The following is an 18362-nucleotide window of genomic DNA, read 5'->3' on the forward strand; positions in this document are numbered from 1 at the left end:
AAAAGCCACTTGGTTTTCATTTTTACTCATTTAACATATCTCAGAGAAAACATAAAACTGTGAAATTCCAAGGGTTCAAAATCCAAATGCAAATCGGCAGCCAAACTTAATTTCAGCAAATACAATGAAGGTTTTAACAAAAAAAAAGGATATTCAATCAAGTGTTCTGGGTTCAAGATGAACTCTTGTCCATCCGTAGGGGCCCCACCACATAAGAAGTCACAACCACTAAGCATTCCCTGTGGGCCCTATAGCACTGTGCTTTATCTAATGTTTGTGTTACCTTGATGGTACTCTGGCATGTCATCCACTACATCAAAAGATCAGTTTCCAACATCATAAATCTAAAATGTGCCGCTGGTCTCAGGCACAATATCAGAGTACATGTGTTTATTATTTATTTATTACCAAACACTCTTTTGATTTAAGTATGTTAATAATTTTTAAGGAGAATTTGGAAAAAAATCAAAACAGTCTGCCCTGTGCTTTTACCTCAGACTTTTTTTTTTTTTTTTTATCTCAGGAGACATTTCATGGGTAATAAAAATAAAATGATGCATATTCCAACTCGAAATTGCCTTCATAATTTTACTTGATTATCTTTCAAAGTCTGTAACCTTGCAAATAAGGGAAACTGGTGTCACTGCTGGTTAGCCCACCCATAGCACTCAGAATGTCTATGGCAAAGGAGGTGCGTGGGCCTCACTTCCTGTAAGCTGTATCAACTTAGCATCCCTCACATCATTCTTTTCCATATGCCCACACATGCCACACACAGTATCCAATTCTCCTGACACTGATCACCATTTTTGCATCCAATCTCCCTAGTGAGCCTGGACCTTCACATGGACGCCCCTTTTCTATTGGTTCTTATTCCCATATCACCCCAGATACCTGTTTTTTTTTCCTCTTATATGTTAACCACTCTCAGCTTTAAATCTCCTGCCTGAACTCTTTCCATCTTCAACAAGACAGTGGCATTTCAAACTTGAGGCATCTAATCTGAATCCCTGCAGCAATAACTTTTCAGTAGATCAACTTCCTTCCGGTCTCTCTGGACAAACATTTTGAAGTCCCTCCTAGTGGTTTTTTTTCCTACCTCACACAGAGTATATAAGCAGACATTGTTAACTTTGCCTTTAAAATACATGCAGAACCTACTGCCTTCTCCTGGCTGGTCTACGGCTTCATTCCCTCTTGCCTGAGCCACTGTGTGGGTGTGGCCTCCTGACCAGGCTCCCTGTTTTCACACTGGAGCCCTTTGGTTTTGTAAACCTCACACACAACACTTGCCCTCACTCAAAACCCTCTGAGACCTGAGTGCTGCAGAGTAAGAGCCACAGAGCTGACAGCAAATCACAAGTCCCTTCATGCTCAACCTCAGGGGGATGTGCTTTGCCATTGTTTCCCTCTGAGCTCTGTTGCCTGTGGTACATCTAAGTCAGCTCCTGCTGAGGCCTCTGTAGGCCTGCTCCTCCATATAGGAGAACATTTCTCTTTGATACAGGCCAGGGCACACTCAGGCACTTCCTTCAGCACTCTACTCCAGTACCACTGTGGATCCATTTGGACTCCATAAGTAAAATATTTCCTTCTTTCTAATGAATGTCTCTTTCATTTTATTTTTCAAGTATTTATTGTCACCTAACATATTATGTTGCTTTTATTCCTTTTTCAATTTTTCCATCTTCCTCAACCAGACTGTCAGCCACAAGAGGGCAGCCGTTTATTTCATTGGTGTATATACTCAGACACTGAAATAATTCAAAATATTTGTTGAGTCAATTAACCAATTGTGGTTTTTCACCGTTAAATCGTTTTACTAAATTCAGCTACTCTTTCCATTGGAACAGGAGCAATCTCTATAAAAAGCCCTAATGAACATTTCTAGAGCCTGGTGATACACTGGAGAACCAGACTGAGAACTTTTCTTTTCCAACTTTTACAAGTTGAAAAAGAAGTATGTAGAATTTCTTATTCCCAAACTAAAACAACATCACAATCAGCACATCACTGTTGATGGCAACATTCTTTTCCTGTGTCTAAGCGTCGTCATTTCTCACAGGTCCCCGCACTTCTTCCCAAGGACCATTAACTCACAAGCATCCTTCACCCAAGACCAGTTGTCAGGGCCCTTATACTTAAGCTAAGGGGGTCCTAGAAGGAGCCACAGCGTTGCTGCAGCCCTGTACAGACCTTGTGTTTTACTTGTGTGGAAACACACACTTTTTCTTTTTCAGCTTTGAGCCCTCTTCACAGCTTGAGATTTTTAGCTTTGGGTAAGCCTTTCACTGATCTCAGGGTCAGGCTTCCTCAGTGAGGTCCTACCTTCCTCACCAGGCTATGGTCTTGTCTCCATCTCTTGGGCTTTCTGTGCTATAACCACATAGGACTTCTGTATTCTCCCAAACACTTCCCAGTCCTGGGTCTTTGAGATGGGTATTTTGACAGCTCCCTCTCTGCCCTACCCATTTCAATTCTTCTTCTTCAGAAATGTTTCTCACTCATTCCAGAAGAGATTTACATATTCTTTCTCAGGGCCTGTGTTCCCCAGTTGTCATATTTACTGCGAATGTGCCTGTTGCGTATTGCGTTTGTGTGGTTATTTGATCTCACATTCCCCCAAGGCCAGTTAGGGATCGTTTTTCATGTCAGTGTGTGCCCTGTGCTCAGCATGCTAGCACAGAGTTCTGCACAGAGCAAGCACTTGCTGGGCATTTTTTAATGAATGAATTACTAAGTCAATGAGATGAATCCAGGAATCTTCACAGCCATCTCATTAGCCTAGCCTGAGAATATTATATCTAGACTATGTTTGGATTTGAATACATAGAATCTGAATAAAAATTAAAATAGAAGTTTTTCTCCTCGCTATTCAGAGAAGAATTTGGAAATGGAAGGTGATATAGGGTAAGAGAAGACAGACTGAGGATCCTGTTAAGCAAATGCAACATCTTAAAAACAGTACCAGACAGTGATCTGAAAGGAGAGCTAGATGATTCCATTATTTACTGTGTGACGTCTGATGTACCACTGGACCAAGGCTGCCCATACACATGTCAGGATATTTGCTATTTAATTCTTCCTACTTTGTAGAGATTTTCTTTTATCATTTAGCAGAGATGATATTAGGCGGAGCCTTTCCATGTCACAAAGAATAGAGATACAATATCAAATAGCGTCTGGAATTCTACGGGTTCTTTTTCTTGGATTTTATTTGAGTAGCACAGGACAGCAATGCCAGAGACAAAACCAAACAAAACAGTGGCGAAGCTGATCTGCTTGTTGTTCTGTTCCTTTCAGAAAGCAGTTTCTTTCCCTAGCTAGGCAATGGTGTATTAGGAACTTGATGACAGAGTATGTACCAATTAGCAAACAGGAGGATGCTTGCATTGCTCAGGGTGATCACATACAGCTGCAGGATCACATACAGCTCAAGCGGTGCGACAGTCGTGAACCTGAGCCAACAATGTGGCATGCCATGCGTTTGTTACTAAGCATACAACAAGCACACGGAGAACAGGAGATAATAAGAAGTGGTGAGCCATGATCTGTGTGTTCAGATATGTACTGCCAAGTGACATTGGCAGAAATGAGATGAACCAGGAAGCATGAATGAGGGAGGCACACCACAGACCACCAAACTTAGCAATTTTTTTGTGTGTGTAAACATGAGAACAACCTGTACATTTGATGTCTTCTTCTACTCCTCCAGACAATCATCTGAGGTAGAACATCAAGAATGGTTGTGTGTATATGCCACTGGACAGCAACAACCAGAAAATTGTGTTTCTTTCTTAGAACTACAGCTCTACCTAACTAGTGTAAGCAAACACTTCACTCAATTATAGATACAAAAGGCTCTAAAAATGTGTTTTGTAAAAAGACAACTTTGTTTGGATTTGCAAGTTGCAACTGAGTTGGGTTCCTATGAAACCATCAAATGGACCTACAGGTACTTCTGGGTTTTCAGATGAGGGGAATGCTAAGCAGAAAACAAATAGTAAACACCGAACCCCTACTCTAATCTAGCCAATGGACAGGACATCCTTCAAAGCTATGTGGAGAGCAGGGACTAACTCTGACTTGAGCTCTGATGCCCCATATTTGACTACCTCCACGGTGGCACTCAAAGAAAGAATAGGCAGACTACCAAGATGAGGTTTGATAGCCTGCAACCATAAAGCGGGAGAGGAGATTCCCCCTTGGACATGGACCTAAGGGAGGGTAATAGGGTGGGATGGGAGGGTAGGAGGAACAGGAGGATGTGAGTGATGGGAGAACAATTGATTTGTAATCTGAATAAATTAATAAAAAAGAAAAAGACAAAAATAATAAATTATAAATGAAAAAAGAAAAGGGAAGATGTACTGAGAGTTGTGTAATGTTACATAATAAAAAATATTGTTTTAAAAATTTCATTTTAATACTATCCTTAGAACTTCAACTTATTTAATTGTTGAAGATCACAAGGTGAGTCATTTATTTGATTAAGTGATATGATTATATAATTGGAAAGCTGTATTTAAAGAATACTGCAAAGAGAACAGAACCCAAGTGTATTTTGGGAAATGAAAGACATGCCTAAAGAAAAATCTTGGTCTCTTTCACTCAACAATTTTAAGGATAAAAATATAAACTGCTCAGTGACAATTCAGTTAATATTAAGTATTCCTCTAAAGGCATGCATGGATTCATGTATGTTTTCTAATTCACACCAACTGAGCCTCTGTGAGGACCAGGGTAGCAAGCTTCTGCATGTACTAAGCATTCCATTTTTTATCTTCAGTCTTATGAATGCCATTTAAAGGTTCATAATTATTTGCACCTCCAGTAGTTCTTAGTGTGCTGCATTCACTCCTTCACACAAGTTATTTTACTTCAGGGTTGAGACAGTGCCCATTTCACCTCTGATCATCTTTGCTCCTTCCGACTGACCACAGCACAAAATAGTGGGACCAGGAAATAGGTTTGGAGTAACATTCTCCCTCCATGAAACTGAAAATATGCCTTCCATAGAGCCTCTTGTATGGACACTGATTAGCAAGCACTGCAAGGACAGTACCTTCTAGGTGTGTCTCTAAAGAGGTAACTGCTGATTTCAGCGCCATCTGGAATCACAGAAGAATCCTGGGAAAATGCCTTATCCTGGATCTGCATCTGAAAAAGCTCCTCATCTCGGGTGGGCAGCTTCTGGGTCCTTGAGGTGAGTGGTAACAGGAACCACAGCAGACACCAATGCAGTAGCTCCATCCTGGGCAACAAAAACAAGCACCTCAATTAGTTGAGCAGGCAGACACTAGATCAGTTAGGAAACTTCTTGAAGGGTCAACACTCTTGATTTAGAGAGAATCGATGATGTAACACATGTCATGTACACACACAATTTTGAAGCAGTTCTTCTGTGTTTCAATGAAACTATCTCATAATGTTGAGAATATATTTACTAGTATCTCAGACATTCAAAAATATTTTTAAATGAAAGAAGTTTTGATTCATTAACTTCCCTGTGTCCTAAGAAAGAAAGCACTTCATTGTGAAGAAGCCAATGTGTAGGGATTAAGAATAGGGAGATCTGGACAAGAGGGCCGGGTAAGAGAACTTAAATCAGAGATGGGTGGCATCTCTGGGATGTGCCAGAGACCTAGGATAGAGGAGACACCAGGAAGTCTATGGAGGGTCACCCTAGCTGAGACTTCTAGCAGTCAGATATATGGAGCATGAAGTGGTCACCTCCTATAGCCAGGCAGGAATTCCAGTGAAGGGATAAGGGCACCAACCTACCCACAAAACAAGAAGAAGAGGAAGGAAAGAAGGAAAGAAGGAAGAAGAAGGAGAAGAGGAAGAAGGAGAAGAAGAAGAGGAGGAAGAGGAAGAAGAAAAAGAAGAAGGAGAAGAGGAAGGAGAAGAGGAAGAAAGTGAAGGAGAAGAAGGAGATGGAGAAGGAGAAGGAGGAGGAGAAGAAGAAGAAGGAGAAGGAGAAGAAGAAGAAGAAGAAGAAGAAGAAGAAGAAGAAGAAGAAGAAGAAGAAGAAGAAGAAGAAGAAGAGGTCCTGTCAGTGTCTGAAAGGTTGAGGATCACCAAGGGTCAGTCCTTTCAGGTTTTAATTGTTGACACAGTTGAATAAATTCTTACAATCTAAGTCATAGGGACCCACTGGAAGACAGAAATACTTTACACATTTTTTTAAATTCGTGCTTGCTTAAAATTTGACCCAGATTTTTGTATATTTTACTTAACATTAGCATTTTATCCATTAGGTATTCTTTTTTTTAGATTGGAAATGCTCAACTCCACCATTTTTTAAACAGTTTGTTTAAAGCAATAATGTAAGTTATTTTATTGATATCTATTTGTTACAATTAACAGAAGCATAGACGCACATTTTCAAAATTTTTCATGGCAAAAACCAGGCCTCAGATCCCAGCTGTAGAACAAGCCACTCAGCACGTTAACTTGGCCTTAACTTCTTAAAAGATCATTTCAACTGAGTTATATTGTGGTGATTGTCACCGACTTCTTTCAAGGCTTCCTATCAGTAACAGAGGCTCATTTCCTATGCCCACACACTCAAGGGCACTGTTAAGGCCACTGTCTTCTTTGTGACTCAGTTTTCTGTAGGATGGCCTAGACAGGAACAAGGATTGACATATTAAGTGAGATTTTGTTCCTTGGATTAGCCATTTTTTCTCATAAAATTTTGTAAAAAATTATTTCCCAAAAATTTAAGTATTAGGAAAATATAATGGTTTTACACTTAAGTACTCCCCACCGTGAGAAAGTAAAATACAGATGTTGGCAGTAATTTGAGATGAAGTAGATACTAGTGAAAGTTAAAATTAGCTATCACTGTAAGTTTGGCATCACTTGACTTTAGTTTTTGTCTTTTTTGGAGTACCATGGAGAGGGGAGAAAAAGGGGGTGCACTCAGTGGTTAACAATCCTTATTGGTCTTCTAAGGGAGCCAAGTTTTGTTCCCAGAACTCACATAGGGCAGACTCACAACAGCCTGTAATTCCAGTTCCAGGGCATCTAATGGCTCTGGTCTTCTGGGACGCTCACATACATGTGGCATTCCCTTTCTCATTCGTGTACTCCCATACACACATAAACACAAAAAGTATAAATTTTTAGGTATCAAAAATGACTTTTGAAAGCAATAAGCTTTATAATGAGGGTATGAGTAGTTTTTCACAGTCGTCTTGCTCAAAAAGTTCTTTCAACTTCTACATATTTTTGTCTACAAGCAGCTGAGTGAACCATAGTCAAACTCAAGTAACCCGATCCTAGCTAACAGGGACATGGTAGGCTGAGCAGGGTAGGTGCTTTTTCCCTTCTTTTTTCCCATTACTGTCAGAAGTTAAAGGAGTGGAAAATCTGAATGGCGTTTGATATTTGGTAAGCATGCAATAAAATGTGCTTAGGAAGGTTTTCTATTTTAACCAAATAGAACATACTTGGTCATTCCTCTTGGAGTAGTACAAACATTGCCTCCTGAGAGGAGAGTCCAGCAGTGCTTTAAGTCTCTTCAGAATGGTGAGTGAGACTTTGGCTACTCCAGGGCAGCACTCCTCAGTTTGCTCCCTGTCTGCCCATAAAGCGGTCAATGGCACAGTTCCACTAGGTGACTCAGGCCCATGAGATTGACTCATGCTTTTTGGGTACTTAGGAAAGCCTCAAATTGAAAGACCTAGCATGCCATGACCATCAGAAATGTCCCAATGGTTAACTTATGGATGAATTAATAATTTTGTACATTAAATAACTAAACATTGGCAAAACTATTACAAACTATTGATTTGAGTATTGGAATAGATTCCAACCATGAGAGAATCGAGTTAACTTTTTAAAATTAGAAATAAATTGGCATATAACAATTGTATATATTTTGACATACAGTCTGACAATTTGATACATTTGTACAACATACACTGATCAAGTCAGAATAATTAGCATTCCTATTCTCTTAAGCCGTTATTACTCCTTTCTGACCTTTTCCTCCAGCTCTAAGACTACATCCACTGAATTATGTCACCACACAGCCACGCTGCTGTACGGTGGACACTTCAGTATCATTTCTTCTATCTGCAATTTGGTGTCTATTGTCCAACCTTTATCTAGCCTCCTCTTTTATTTATCAAAATATCACATTTTCTCAAATATCATTCCACCAGGTATTCTTTTGGCTTCTGTCAGCCATCATAATTGTCATGCCAATTATGATGAGCAGGGCAGATTGTTTTTTCAGAGAAGTTCTTAAAGGTGACATAACCGCAAAACACAGGAATTTATGCTATATCACCCTATGGTTCAGCATTCCATACTTTAAGCATATACTTATTTGTTTACTTTGTGTGGGAGAGGATGCAGGTATTCTTGTGAGTGTTCGAACGGCAGAGGTCATAGGACAACTCTGGGGAGTTGGTTCTCTTTTTCTGCCATATGTGTTCTAGAGATTGAACTCAGGTTGCTGGGGTCACTGAGTTTTTACCAATTTGACATTAAATAATGAGGATGGCAAAGTTACTCTGTTGAACATTAGTTGAACACTGGTCACTTGTCCAATCTTATCATATTATGGTCAGGATTTATTTCTAAAAAACATGTTTTGAGAAAGCAACAAAGAAAATGAAACATTACTTTGCAAGCATAGTGTGTAGATTTTAATTCATAATTTATACTCACTGATTAAAAACAGATTCATTTATAGATTGTTTTAAATGGAGGTCTTAAAGCTTTACAGTTTCTTTAACTCATGTGTTCCCTCTAAAGCTTTCATTCTAAGAATTACTCCATTTTTTTTTAATTAGCCTACAAAGTAGTAAGTTTTGTTGCCACACTTTTACTCATTTATATCACTACACTTTTTGCTTATTCAAGGGCTCCCCACTCCCTTCTCCCATCTTCCCCTTCCTTCCTCCAAATGCTCCTCCTGCTTTCATGTCCCCACTTTAAATAAACAACTGGAAACGCATTCCTCTTCAGAGTAAGCCTCTAAGAACAGATTTCTAAAATTACAAAAGTGCCCTCTAATGGTGCAACTTCTCTTGTTTCTCGTGTTTCCTGTCCAGAACTACAGCGTATCTAGATTTAAAGTTTGAATTCAGTAACACTGATTAGGCCAGGAATGGTGCCCTACACCTGTATCTACAGTACTTGGGAAACAGAAGGAGAAGGGTCAGGAGTGCAAGGGTCATCCTCAGCTACATAACCAGTTTGTGGCTAGCCTAAGCTACAATGAGATCTTTTGTCCCACAGAAACAAAAATAACATCCCTCCCCTCCACCCCCCCCAAAAAAACCATACAAGCCCTAAAGCAAAAATAACTAAAACCCCACTAGTCAGAATTTCATGGTGGATAATGTGAAGAATGTTCCAGTGTGTCACAAGGAATCTTGTTATCCTTCTACCACAGAGAGTGTGGCTCCATCAGTTGTAAAACATTGCCAGGATGGTTTCATATCTACATCATACATGCATGCAAAGACAAATTCATATGCAAATGTGCATGCATACGCATATATTGCACTAAGAAAGAGAAAGTCAGCGTAGTTGTATAACTGACTATTCATAATCCAGAAAAACCTGCATACTGCCATCCTAAACACCAAGTAGGATCACTGCCATGGTTTGGACTGGAAGTTTCTGGTGCCTGGAACACAGAGATGCTAACAAATCACTGCCAGTGCTCATTTGTCAGAGGCCTTCCTCTCTCGCTAATAGCACTCACCTTTCAATCTTTTGGAGACTGAAGAGAGAAGAGTCTTGGTGTCTAGATGTCCCAAAGCCTTTGGAGTTACAGGCTACTGACCCATTAGATACTTTTATTCTTTGGCAGGACAATATGTGTCAGGTTAAAAGTTATAAAAAAAAAAAATACTTCTTTTTCTCTTTTCCTCTCCTCTCTTCTTCCCATCCCTTCTCCATCTTTTTCTGTTCACCTCCATCTCATTCTTTCTCCTTATCTATCCTGTATCCACCTGTATTTCTGTCTCCCTCTCTACCATCTCCATCTTTATCTCCACCATCTCCATCATCCCTATCTCCATCTTTATCTCTTACTTAGGAACTGAGGAGTGGAGATAAATTGTTTCTAAAATATCATCTCAAGATTACCATGCATTCTATCCTGACAAAGATGAGGCAGATGCAGGGATTGCATAGTAATAGTTTTTACATTTAGTTGTGCGCTGTATGTACGTGCATATATTCTTCAGGTCAAAGTACAAAGAAATGTATGAGTGTAGATAGTTGACATAGAAGTGAAAACCAATAAGGAGTAGTCCTAAAGGAAGAATTTGTTAAATATAAAATGTGGTACCTGCTGCTGCAGTGTTGTGAGAAGGCAAACGCTACAGTTAAGCAGGTGTGACAACATTTCGTTTCTCAGTGTTTTAGAATGTCAGTGCTGACTCACATCTGTCTCATTTTTTTTCACTTTTGATGGACTCTGAAGAGTCCAAATTATAAGGGATGACTTGAAGACCCGTTTTAAAGAATAAGCCAATAAATAAATAGATATTTTATTTTCAATTTTCTACGTACGTGTGTCTGTGCATGGGTATGTGCGTGTAAGCATAGGCAACCTCAGAAGCCAGAGGCTTCAGATCTACTCGTAATAAAGTTATAGGCAGATGTGAGTCACATGATGTCAGTTCTACAAACCAAAACCAGGCCTTCTACAAAAATAATATACACTCTTAACTGCTAAAACATCTCTCTAGGCCCAACCAATGAAAAAATAGGAGCCATTTTTATTGTTCTATAAAAACTAAGGAGTAGGACAAATAGTGGGGAACTGAAAATGCACAAATGTAAGACATTCAGTATTAACTTGAAATTCTTATTATTTTATAATTTCACTTATTATTTATTCAATCATTTATTTGTGTATGTGGAGGGCTGTCTGTGTGTTGAGTAGGTCTGGCTTGGTGCATGTGTGCTGTGGCATGAGTGTGGAGAGGCCAGGGCAACTTTCAGAAGCTGGTTTTCTCTTTCTAGTTGGTGGGCCCTAGGGGTTTTTGCTGTACAAACACATTCAATGTATTTTAACCACAAATTCCAATGGAAATCTTGAGTAGAAAATATTTCAAATGACTAGAAATCTTGCCTTTAGTATTTATAGGCTGCTGTCCTAATTTGCTTTCTAGTGTTGCAGTTAGCACCATGATCAAAAACATCTTGTGGAAGGCAGGGTTTATTTGGCTGAGAACTCTAAGTCACACTCCATTAAAACTCTTCATGATGGAATTCTGGTCAGGAATTCAAGGCAGGAACCAGGAATTAGGAACAAGCAGAGGCCATAGAGGATGCTCCTTACTGGCTAGCCTCTCATGACTCACCCAGCCTGCTTTCTTATATAACTCAGGAACTCCTACCCTGAGCTGGCACTCTCCATAGTGGGCTGGGCCATATCACATCAATCAGTAGTTAAGAAAATGCCCCATGTCCCCTGGAGGGGGAGACCTGGTGGCACTCAGAGGAGGGACAGCAAGTAGCCAAGAAGAGACTTGATACCCTATGAGAATATATAGGGGGAGGTAATCCCCCTCAGGAACAGTCATAGGGGAGGGGAATAATGGGAAAATGGGGGGTGGGAGGAATGGGAGGATACAAGGGATGGGATAAACATTGAGATGTAACAAGAATAAATTAATTAAAAAAATAAAAATAAAAATAATAATTAAAAAAAAAAAATGCCCCAAAGACTTCCCTACAGCTTCATCAGATGGAGGCATTTTCTCAGTTGAGCTCTCCTCTTCCAAGATGATTCCATTTTGTATCAAATTGACTACAAACTAACCAGAAGACCTACTGTTCCTTATCTTATCATTGGAGATAATTTGAAAGTCTGGTAAATAAAAACTCTGTGACTTGTGACATAGCTGACCAACAGTTTCTGGCTGAAGGGCTACATGATGGAAATAAAGAAGACACTGACCTTCTTCAGCCATGCAGGCTCCTCAGAACTGCCACCAACAGCCTCTTCAGATGTGTTACTAGAATCAAAGGGAATTCGTTCAACCTCCCTTCACCAGCAATGAAGGTCTGCAATGACTTTGTAGAAACAGAGGAGTATATTTGTACAGAATAGCATTGTGTGATTATAGCTATTCCATGCTATAAAATGCAAGATCAAATTCATGGGTATAACTATGCTTCAGAAAGGATACAATTTTAAAATACTCTCATCAAGATTCACTTTATATTGAAATAAACTTAGAGCAACCCCCCAGGCCCCACAAAAGGATGAATGTTCTGAATGACTCGAAGCAGATGCATCTGGAATAAATGAAATTTAATGTTTAATTACAAAGAGTAGAAAGTGCATGATTATAATTGAATGAGGATAATTTCAAGGAATGGTATGCTACAAAGATTTCTGGTTTTTTTTTCCATGAAAATATTTAGTCTATTTAATTTCTATTATTAAACATAAGGACATTTGTTTTTATTTGCATCATTCAAGCACATGTGATAATATGTTTATGTGATTGATCTAGCTGTAAAGAAAAATATTCTATTGGTCTAAGGAAGGGTTCTGGTGTCTGCATCAACCTGGTGGCAGGCAGCACAGCGGATGTGCTTGTATCCTGGTGTGCACAGCTTGCCTCTTGGATAAAAAAAGTCCTTTCAAGGCAAGGATGCAAAAATAAGAGTTAAATTCCTAAAAGCAGTTAGAGTTTGTTGTCTTTTGAAAGAAGAAAAATGTTGACTGAAGTTAATTGGTTGTTTGTAAAAATCTAAAAATATCCCCTGCTTTGGTTAAATCTTAAGGAGGAAAAAAAGAACACTTAAGTTTGGTATAACCATGTGTAAAAAGGAAGGACTGAAATAGAAGGCTCCCAGTGTGTCTTGTGGTGTGGTCTCAGCAGGTGAGACTAGTGCCCCCTTGCAAAGATGTGTCCCTTGTGGAGACAGCCCTGCTCACAGAACCTGCTGTCACTCCATAGTGCCATAATTATGAAGGGCTTTAGAGTTCATTACACCAGTGACTCCAACCTCCTCGAGCCCTTCCCTCAAAGACTGCCAACGTTCATTCTGAAGGGAAATTGAATTAATATAAAAAAGCAATGTAAAATTAAAACCTGCCAAAGATTCAAATAAAGTTTCCATTCTGTCATCCATCTGCTCTAATCCTCCTGGTGCACCATTATTCAGGACAGGGCCAGAGTCAAGGGCATTCTAATTTTAAATGGCCAAGTGTACACAGACAGAACTGCTTTAAAGAAGAGCACATGTTAAAGTAAGTAACCCTGTCTTCTCACTATTATTAGGGCCAGAAAAAAACACAATAACAACAGAGATGATCAAAATAAATGTACCATAGACAGTAATAGTCTTTGATCTGGGAAAACAATCTTAGCTTAGCAAATGAAAGAAAATTTAAAATGCTGTGGATGGGTGACTTCAAGATATGACAAAATCCAAGAGCGATGGATAGGATAATGAAAAGTAAAGCTGAAACAAAACAGTGGATGCTTTTTCCCTATCAAAATGTCCTCTGGATATGAGATAACTGAGAGAATTCCTGCTGTCTTGGGAGCAATGATTTCTAGAATAAAGAGAGCCTGTGGGGAGGGAGAAAATGCTCAGTTGATTTTCTTGCTTGTGTTTGACAGCTAAGCTGTCTTTTTCCCTGTTGATGTGCGGCAGCATGAAAGTGAATTCCTGTGAAATGTTCCCAAAGCAGCCCATTCCCTGTACCCCTTGTTCTCTGCAGAGATGACGTGGGGAGGAAGCAGAGGCAGTTAGCCCCAGCACATGCCACCAGAGGAAAGACAGCAACGCACACCCTATAACTGAACTTATAGTTATTTTCACTGAGAAGTGCTCTTAACAAAAGCAGAATATGGCCAAAAAGTTAATACAAAAGAAGAAGAAGAAGAAGAAGAAGAAGAAGAAGAAGAAGAAGAAGAAGAAGAAGAAGAAGAAGGAGAAGAAGAAGAAGGAGAAGAAGAAGAAGAAGGAGAAGAAGAAGAAGGAGAAGAAGAAGAAGAAGGAGAAGAAGAAGAAGAAGAAGGAGAAGAAGAAGAAGAGGAAGAAGAGAAGTTGCTAATAAGTAACTTGCCACTTGCTAGCAAAGTACTCCAAACTGAGCTAGGAGTCGTAGGGACTCAATGACAATAACAAAATATGCAACAAATGCAAAAAGTACTTACCAAGACAAATAGTATTGATGTTTTCACCCATTGTTTTAGATTCAACATCTTTGTAATAAGTGCTTGCTAGACATTAGGTACTCATGTGGGGATATTATAAAGTGTCTATCATAGAGTGATAGATAGCACACAAATATAAACAGGAAAACAATACTGGCTGCTATTCATTGATGTGCAGAAAATTAGAATAGGCTTGTGTAAAAAAAAAAAACACACACATGGTGACAGTAACTGTGGGCTGTCTGTTTAGGGAGTGTTTTGTGGAGAAAATGACATTTACATTGAGATTTAAACAGAAAGAGAAAGCCAGAGAAGCAAAGGTCAAAGGAAAGAGAATCCTGGGCAGAGAAATGTCTCCTGCCAAGGTCCTGAGGTGAGACTAAGTGTGGGTATTGACAAAAGAAAAGGCTATAAATGAAACACGGAAGGAGAAGGAGAGAGCAGGTGGTAAAGTGTGGGTCATCCAAACTTTACAGCCATATAAAAGACTTTCGATTCTATTCTGAATGTGATGGGAAGTACTATAAGCAGGGAAAGGTCCCATCTATCTATCATCAATCTATCTGTTATCTATCTATCTATCTATCACCTATCTACCTACCTACCTATTATCTATCTATCTATCTGTCTGTCTCTATCATCTATCTACCTGCCTATCTATCTATTTACCCATCTAAGTAACAACTCTGTACTGAATATGGAATCAATTTCAGAAAAAAGAGTCATCATAGAAACAATAAATCAATCTAGTCTCTTAAAAACACAGAGGAAGGTTCTGGCATATGCCAATGGCAAAGTGAAGGTGACTTGGACAGAAAAATAAAGAATAGTGGGGCAGTTTTGGGTATGTTTTACAGACTAGACTAAAGAGTATAGAGAGGAGATGAAGACAGAATTAGGGTGAAGAATCAAGGAAAATATACTAGTAAGAAATCAGAGAGAATTTAAATTATGCAGAATTGACATAATGTATGAGCTAATACCTATTGTAAACTCAACTTTTAGAACTAATTTTTTTCTTAATTTTCAACATCTATTTCTTTATTTTTATTTTGTGCTTTCCACTGTGTGCATGTGGGGGGGGGGGAGGGTCAGAGGAAAGTTTTCAGGGGTTAGTTCTTTTCTTCTACTGCCCTTCCAGAGATCAACTCAGGAGGTCAGCTTTGGCAGTGATCTCCTTTAACCACTAAGCCATCTCTCCAGCCTAAGTACTTCTTCTGTCAAATAAATCATTTGGGCATACAACAAAAAAGAAAACATTCTCTTTATGTGATCAAAATTCTATGCAATAGAAGAAAAACTCAAGTGTGCAATGGTGAAATATGCAACCTAAAAAAATGAAAGCCTTGACTTCAATTGTCATAATGCAGAATAGGATCTTCGAGAAATAGGAAAGGTTGGTAACACATACTAGGAAAACACACACCCACACCCACACACACACACACACACACACACACACACACAGGCATACACACATACACACACACACACACTTGCACCTAATGAAATTTTATTTCAAGTAGAGGGATCAAAACATTTCTGGTGAACTAATTTACCAAAAGTACCCAGAGAACTAAGCACCCCAAAGCTGGGCTTTAGTTCATTGTATTACTAGTGAGCAGGAGACAAAATAAGAAAAACAGACAAAAAGGTTATGGAGAACACTGACTTGAAACACGTACCAGACAAGATCTCTTTCTAAGCTGTGTCTTAACAGATAGCTAGATAAAATTTAAGAGCCCTCCTACAATCAACATTCGCCCAATGTCACGTAAGCAGCCCTAGCATGAGGAATCGTACAACACAAGCTGTGTGATGAAACTGAGATCCACAGCACTTTCTAGGCCCAGATTTTTCTCAGAGGAAGCAGATGGCTGCCCAGAAAAGAGAGAAAAAGATCAAGCGCCCTTGGGGCCAGGGACAGTCAAGGAGCAACTGGCTGGATCAAGGGATGGCAACACAGTAAGAGGATGGACAGGCTAAGGTGGGGAATCAGGGCTTCCTTTGTGTGCTTGGTAGTAGCTCCAGGGGCTTTAACCACGTGACCTCAGGGGTCAGCTGCACTGCGATTCACTAGTCTTGTTTCTGAGTAAGAACAACAATAAAAGCTAGAACAATAGAGGAAACTAGAGCCGGAAAGAAGAATCTAGAAAAACTCCTCGACTCTTCTCTCTTCTCAGCCATAGGTAACAACCTTAAGTCTTCACCTGCTTTGCATCAAACTCAGATAATCTGTGGTGCCTTCTCAGAAAACCGTAAACCATCTATTCTCCATAATGAACTGACCAGGCAAGGTATTTAGATTATTCAAGTTCAAAGATATTCCTGTTTGTATGACAAACCTGGTTTTGAAAATTGCTTTGGTGAGTCTCCAGCTGTGTCTGCTAAACACATGGGCCGCATCTTCCATAATGCTTTGATCAAAAGAAAGCTTTTATAATCCAGCTCCCAGTGGTGTAATTAAAACCAAGCCCCAGCAACAAGAAGGAGCTGCTTTAGAACAGCAAGCATGGTGGAACCGTAACCCTCCGTGGGCAACTGGCCAAGCACTGCTTGGGTACAACGCTGTGCTAAGATCTGGCTGAGGGACCCTGAAACAGCAGTGGATAATATTTGTGAAGTGCTTGCACCTGTCAGGCTCACACTGTGCCAAGAGAGGTGAAGAACAAGTCAACAAAGACATTGCCCTCATATGGCCCATTCCAGAGAGCAACGGGCCCCATACAGAAAATGGAACCACCAAAGGGACTGAAGGAAGGTCTTCCAGGCTCTGAAGTCAGAGACAGTAGCTGTGGGAAGACCATCTCAACAGGGATCTTCATAACGGTTAGAATAAAGAGGAAGCTGAGGGTGTTGGAATTGGAAGGGACCTTTCAACAGAGCTGACCCTGAGGAAAATAGAAGGGCAGCACAGTCAGTGGGCACCCGGGCCTCATGCCTGGGGATCTGTCTATGTATTAACTGCAACTACTAAGCAAAAGGGATTTTCCATAGCTGTTGTTGTGACAAAACTTTTCCTGGAAAGACACAGCACACACACACACACACACACACACACACACACACACACACACACACACCTACTCATCCCAGGGAGGGAGCCATGATAGACCTGGGTACAGATACGACCAAAATCCAACTTGATGAACTAATGAGTTTTATTGGGGTTACTTACAAGAGTATGGGTGAGGGGTTATTTATAGGAGCTGAAATGACTCAAAGACAGGTTCACCATGAAAGGCCATCCCAGCATGAATGACAGCCAGGAAAACCGGGAACCTGGAGCACACTGCATAGCCTGCAGGCACCTCAACAAGTTAGGGTATCTTTTCTAGGTGTCTGGGTTCTCTCAACCTATTCCAGGCAGCTTGGATGGTTTCTGCTTCTTCCGGGCAACTGGTCTGGTCTCAGAGTCTCCTTTGTAGTTTAGCTTGTCTGAGAACCTCCTTTGCAGCTCAGCTTCCTTCCATCTGAGAGGCACTCTAAGCTTTTTTTTTAAATTTTTTTATTAATTTATTCATATTACATCTCGATTGTTAGCCCTTCCCCTATTTCCTCCCATTCTTCCCTCCCTCCCATTTCTCCCCTTCTCCCCTCCCCTATGTCTGTGACTGAGGGAGACCTCCTCCCCCTATATATGCTCTCAGAATATCAAGTCTCTTCTTGGTAACTAGCTATCCTTCCTCTGAGTGCCACCAGGTCTCCCTATCCGCGGACATGGTCAGAAAAGGGGCACCAGAGTTCATGTGAGAGTCAGATCTCACTCTCCACTCAACGGTGGAGAGTATCATGTTCGTCGGCTAGGTCTTGGTAGGGGTTCGAAGCTTACTGCCTATATTCTCCTTGGCTGGTGCCTTAGTTTAAGGAGGACCCCAGGATCCAGATCTGCCTGTCATAAAGTTCTTCTTATAGGTTTCCAGGACCCTGTGAGTCCTACTATTTCCTCTTTCTTCCATGCTACTCTTGCCTAAAGTCTCAATCGGATATCCTCTCCTCTGACCCACTTTCTTGGTAAGTAAAGATTTTCATGGTACGTATCCCTTGGACTAGTGTTTTGATATAAGTGAGGTATATACCGTTTGTCTCTTTTTGCTTCTGGGTGAACTCACTCATTATGATAATTTCTAGATCAATCCATTTGTCCACAAATTTCGGGAATTCCTCGTTTTTAATAGCTGAGTAGTATTCCATCGTGTA

The 18362-nt window shown here is 40.1% G+C and overlaps 1 protein-coding gene across 2 annotated transcripts in view; it reads right to left on the reverse strand.

Annotated features, from left to right (window-relative positions):
- The window catches only part of Ndnf (neuron derived neurotrophic factor), a 34628-nt gene that overhangs the window by 2452 nt on the left and 13814 nt on the right, over window positions 1-18362 (reverse strand). The window contains exons 1-2 of one of the 2 annotated variants that reach the window (XM_051152246.1): window positions 11942-11962; window positions 5066-5254 (exon numbers count right to left, since the gene is read on the reverse strand). In XM_051152246.1, the coding sequence (XP_051008203.1) occupies window positions 5066-5253 (188 nt within the window). In that variant the 5' untranslated portion in view covers window position 5254; window positions 11942-11962. Of the gene's footprint in view, window positions 1-5065; window positions 5255-11941; window positions 11963-18362 lie in introns of those variants that run through there. The other variant, XM_051152245.1, reaches the window with a different exon arrangement.

The sequence above is a fragment of the Acomys russatus genome, chromosome 10 (assembly GCF_903995435.1).
Source record: "Acomys russatus chromosome 10, mAcoRus1.1, whole genome shotgun sequence".
Taxonomy (NCBI): domain Eukaryota; kingdom Metazoa; phylum Chordata; class Mammalia; order Rodentia; family Muridae; genus Acomys; species Acomys russatus.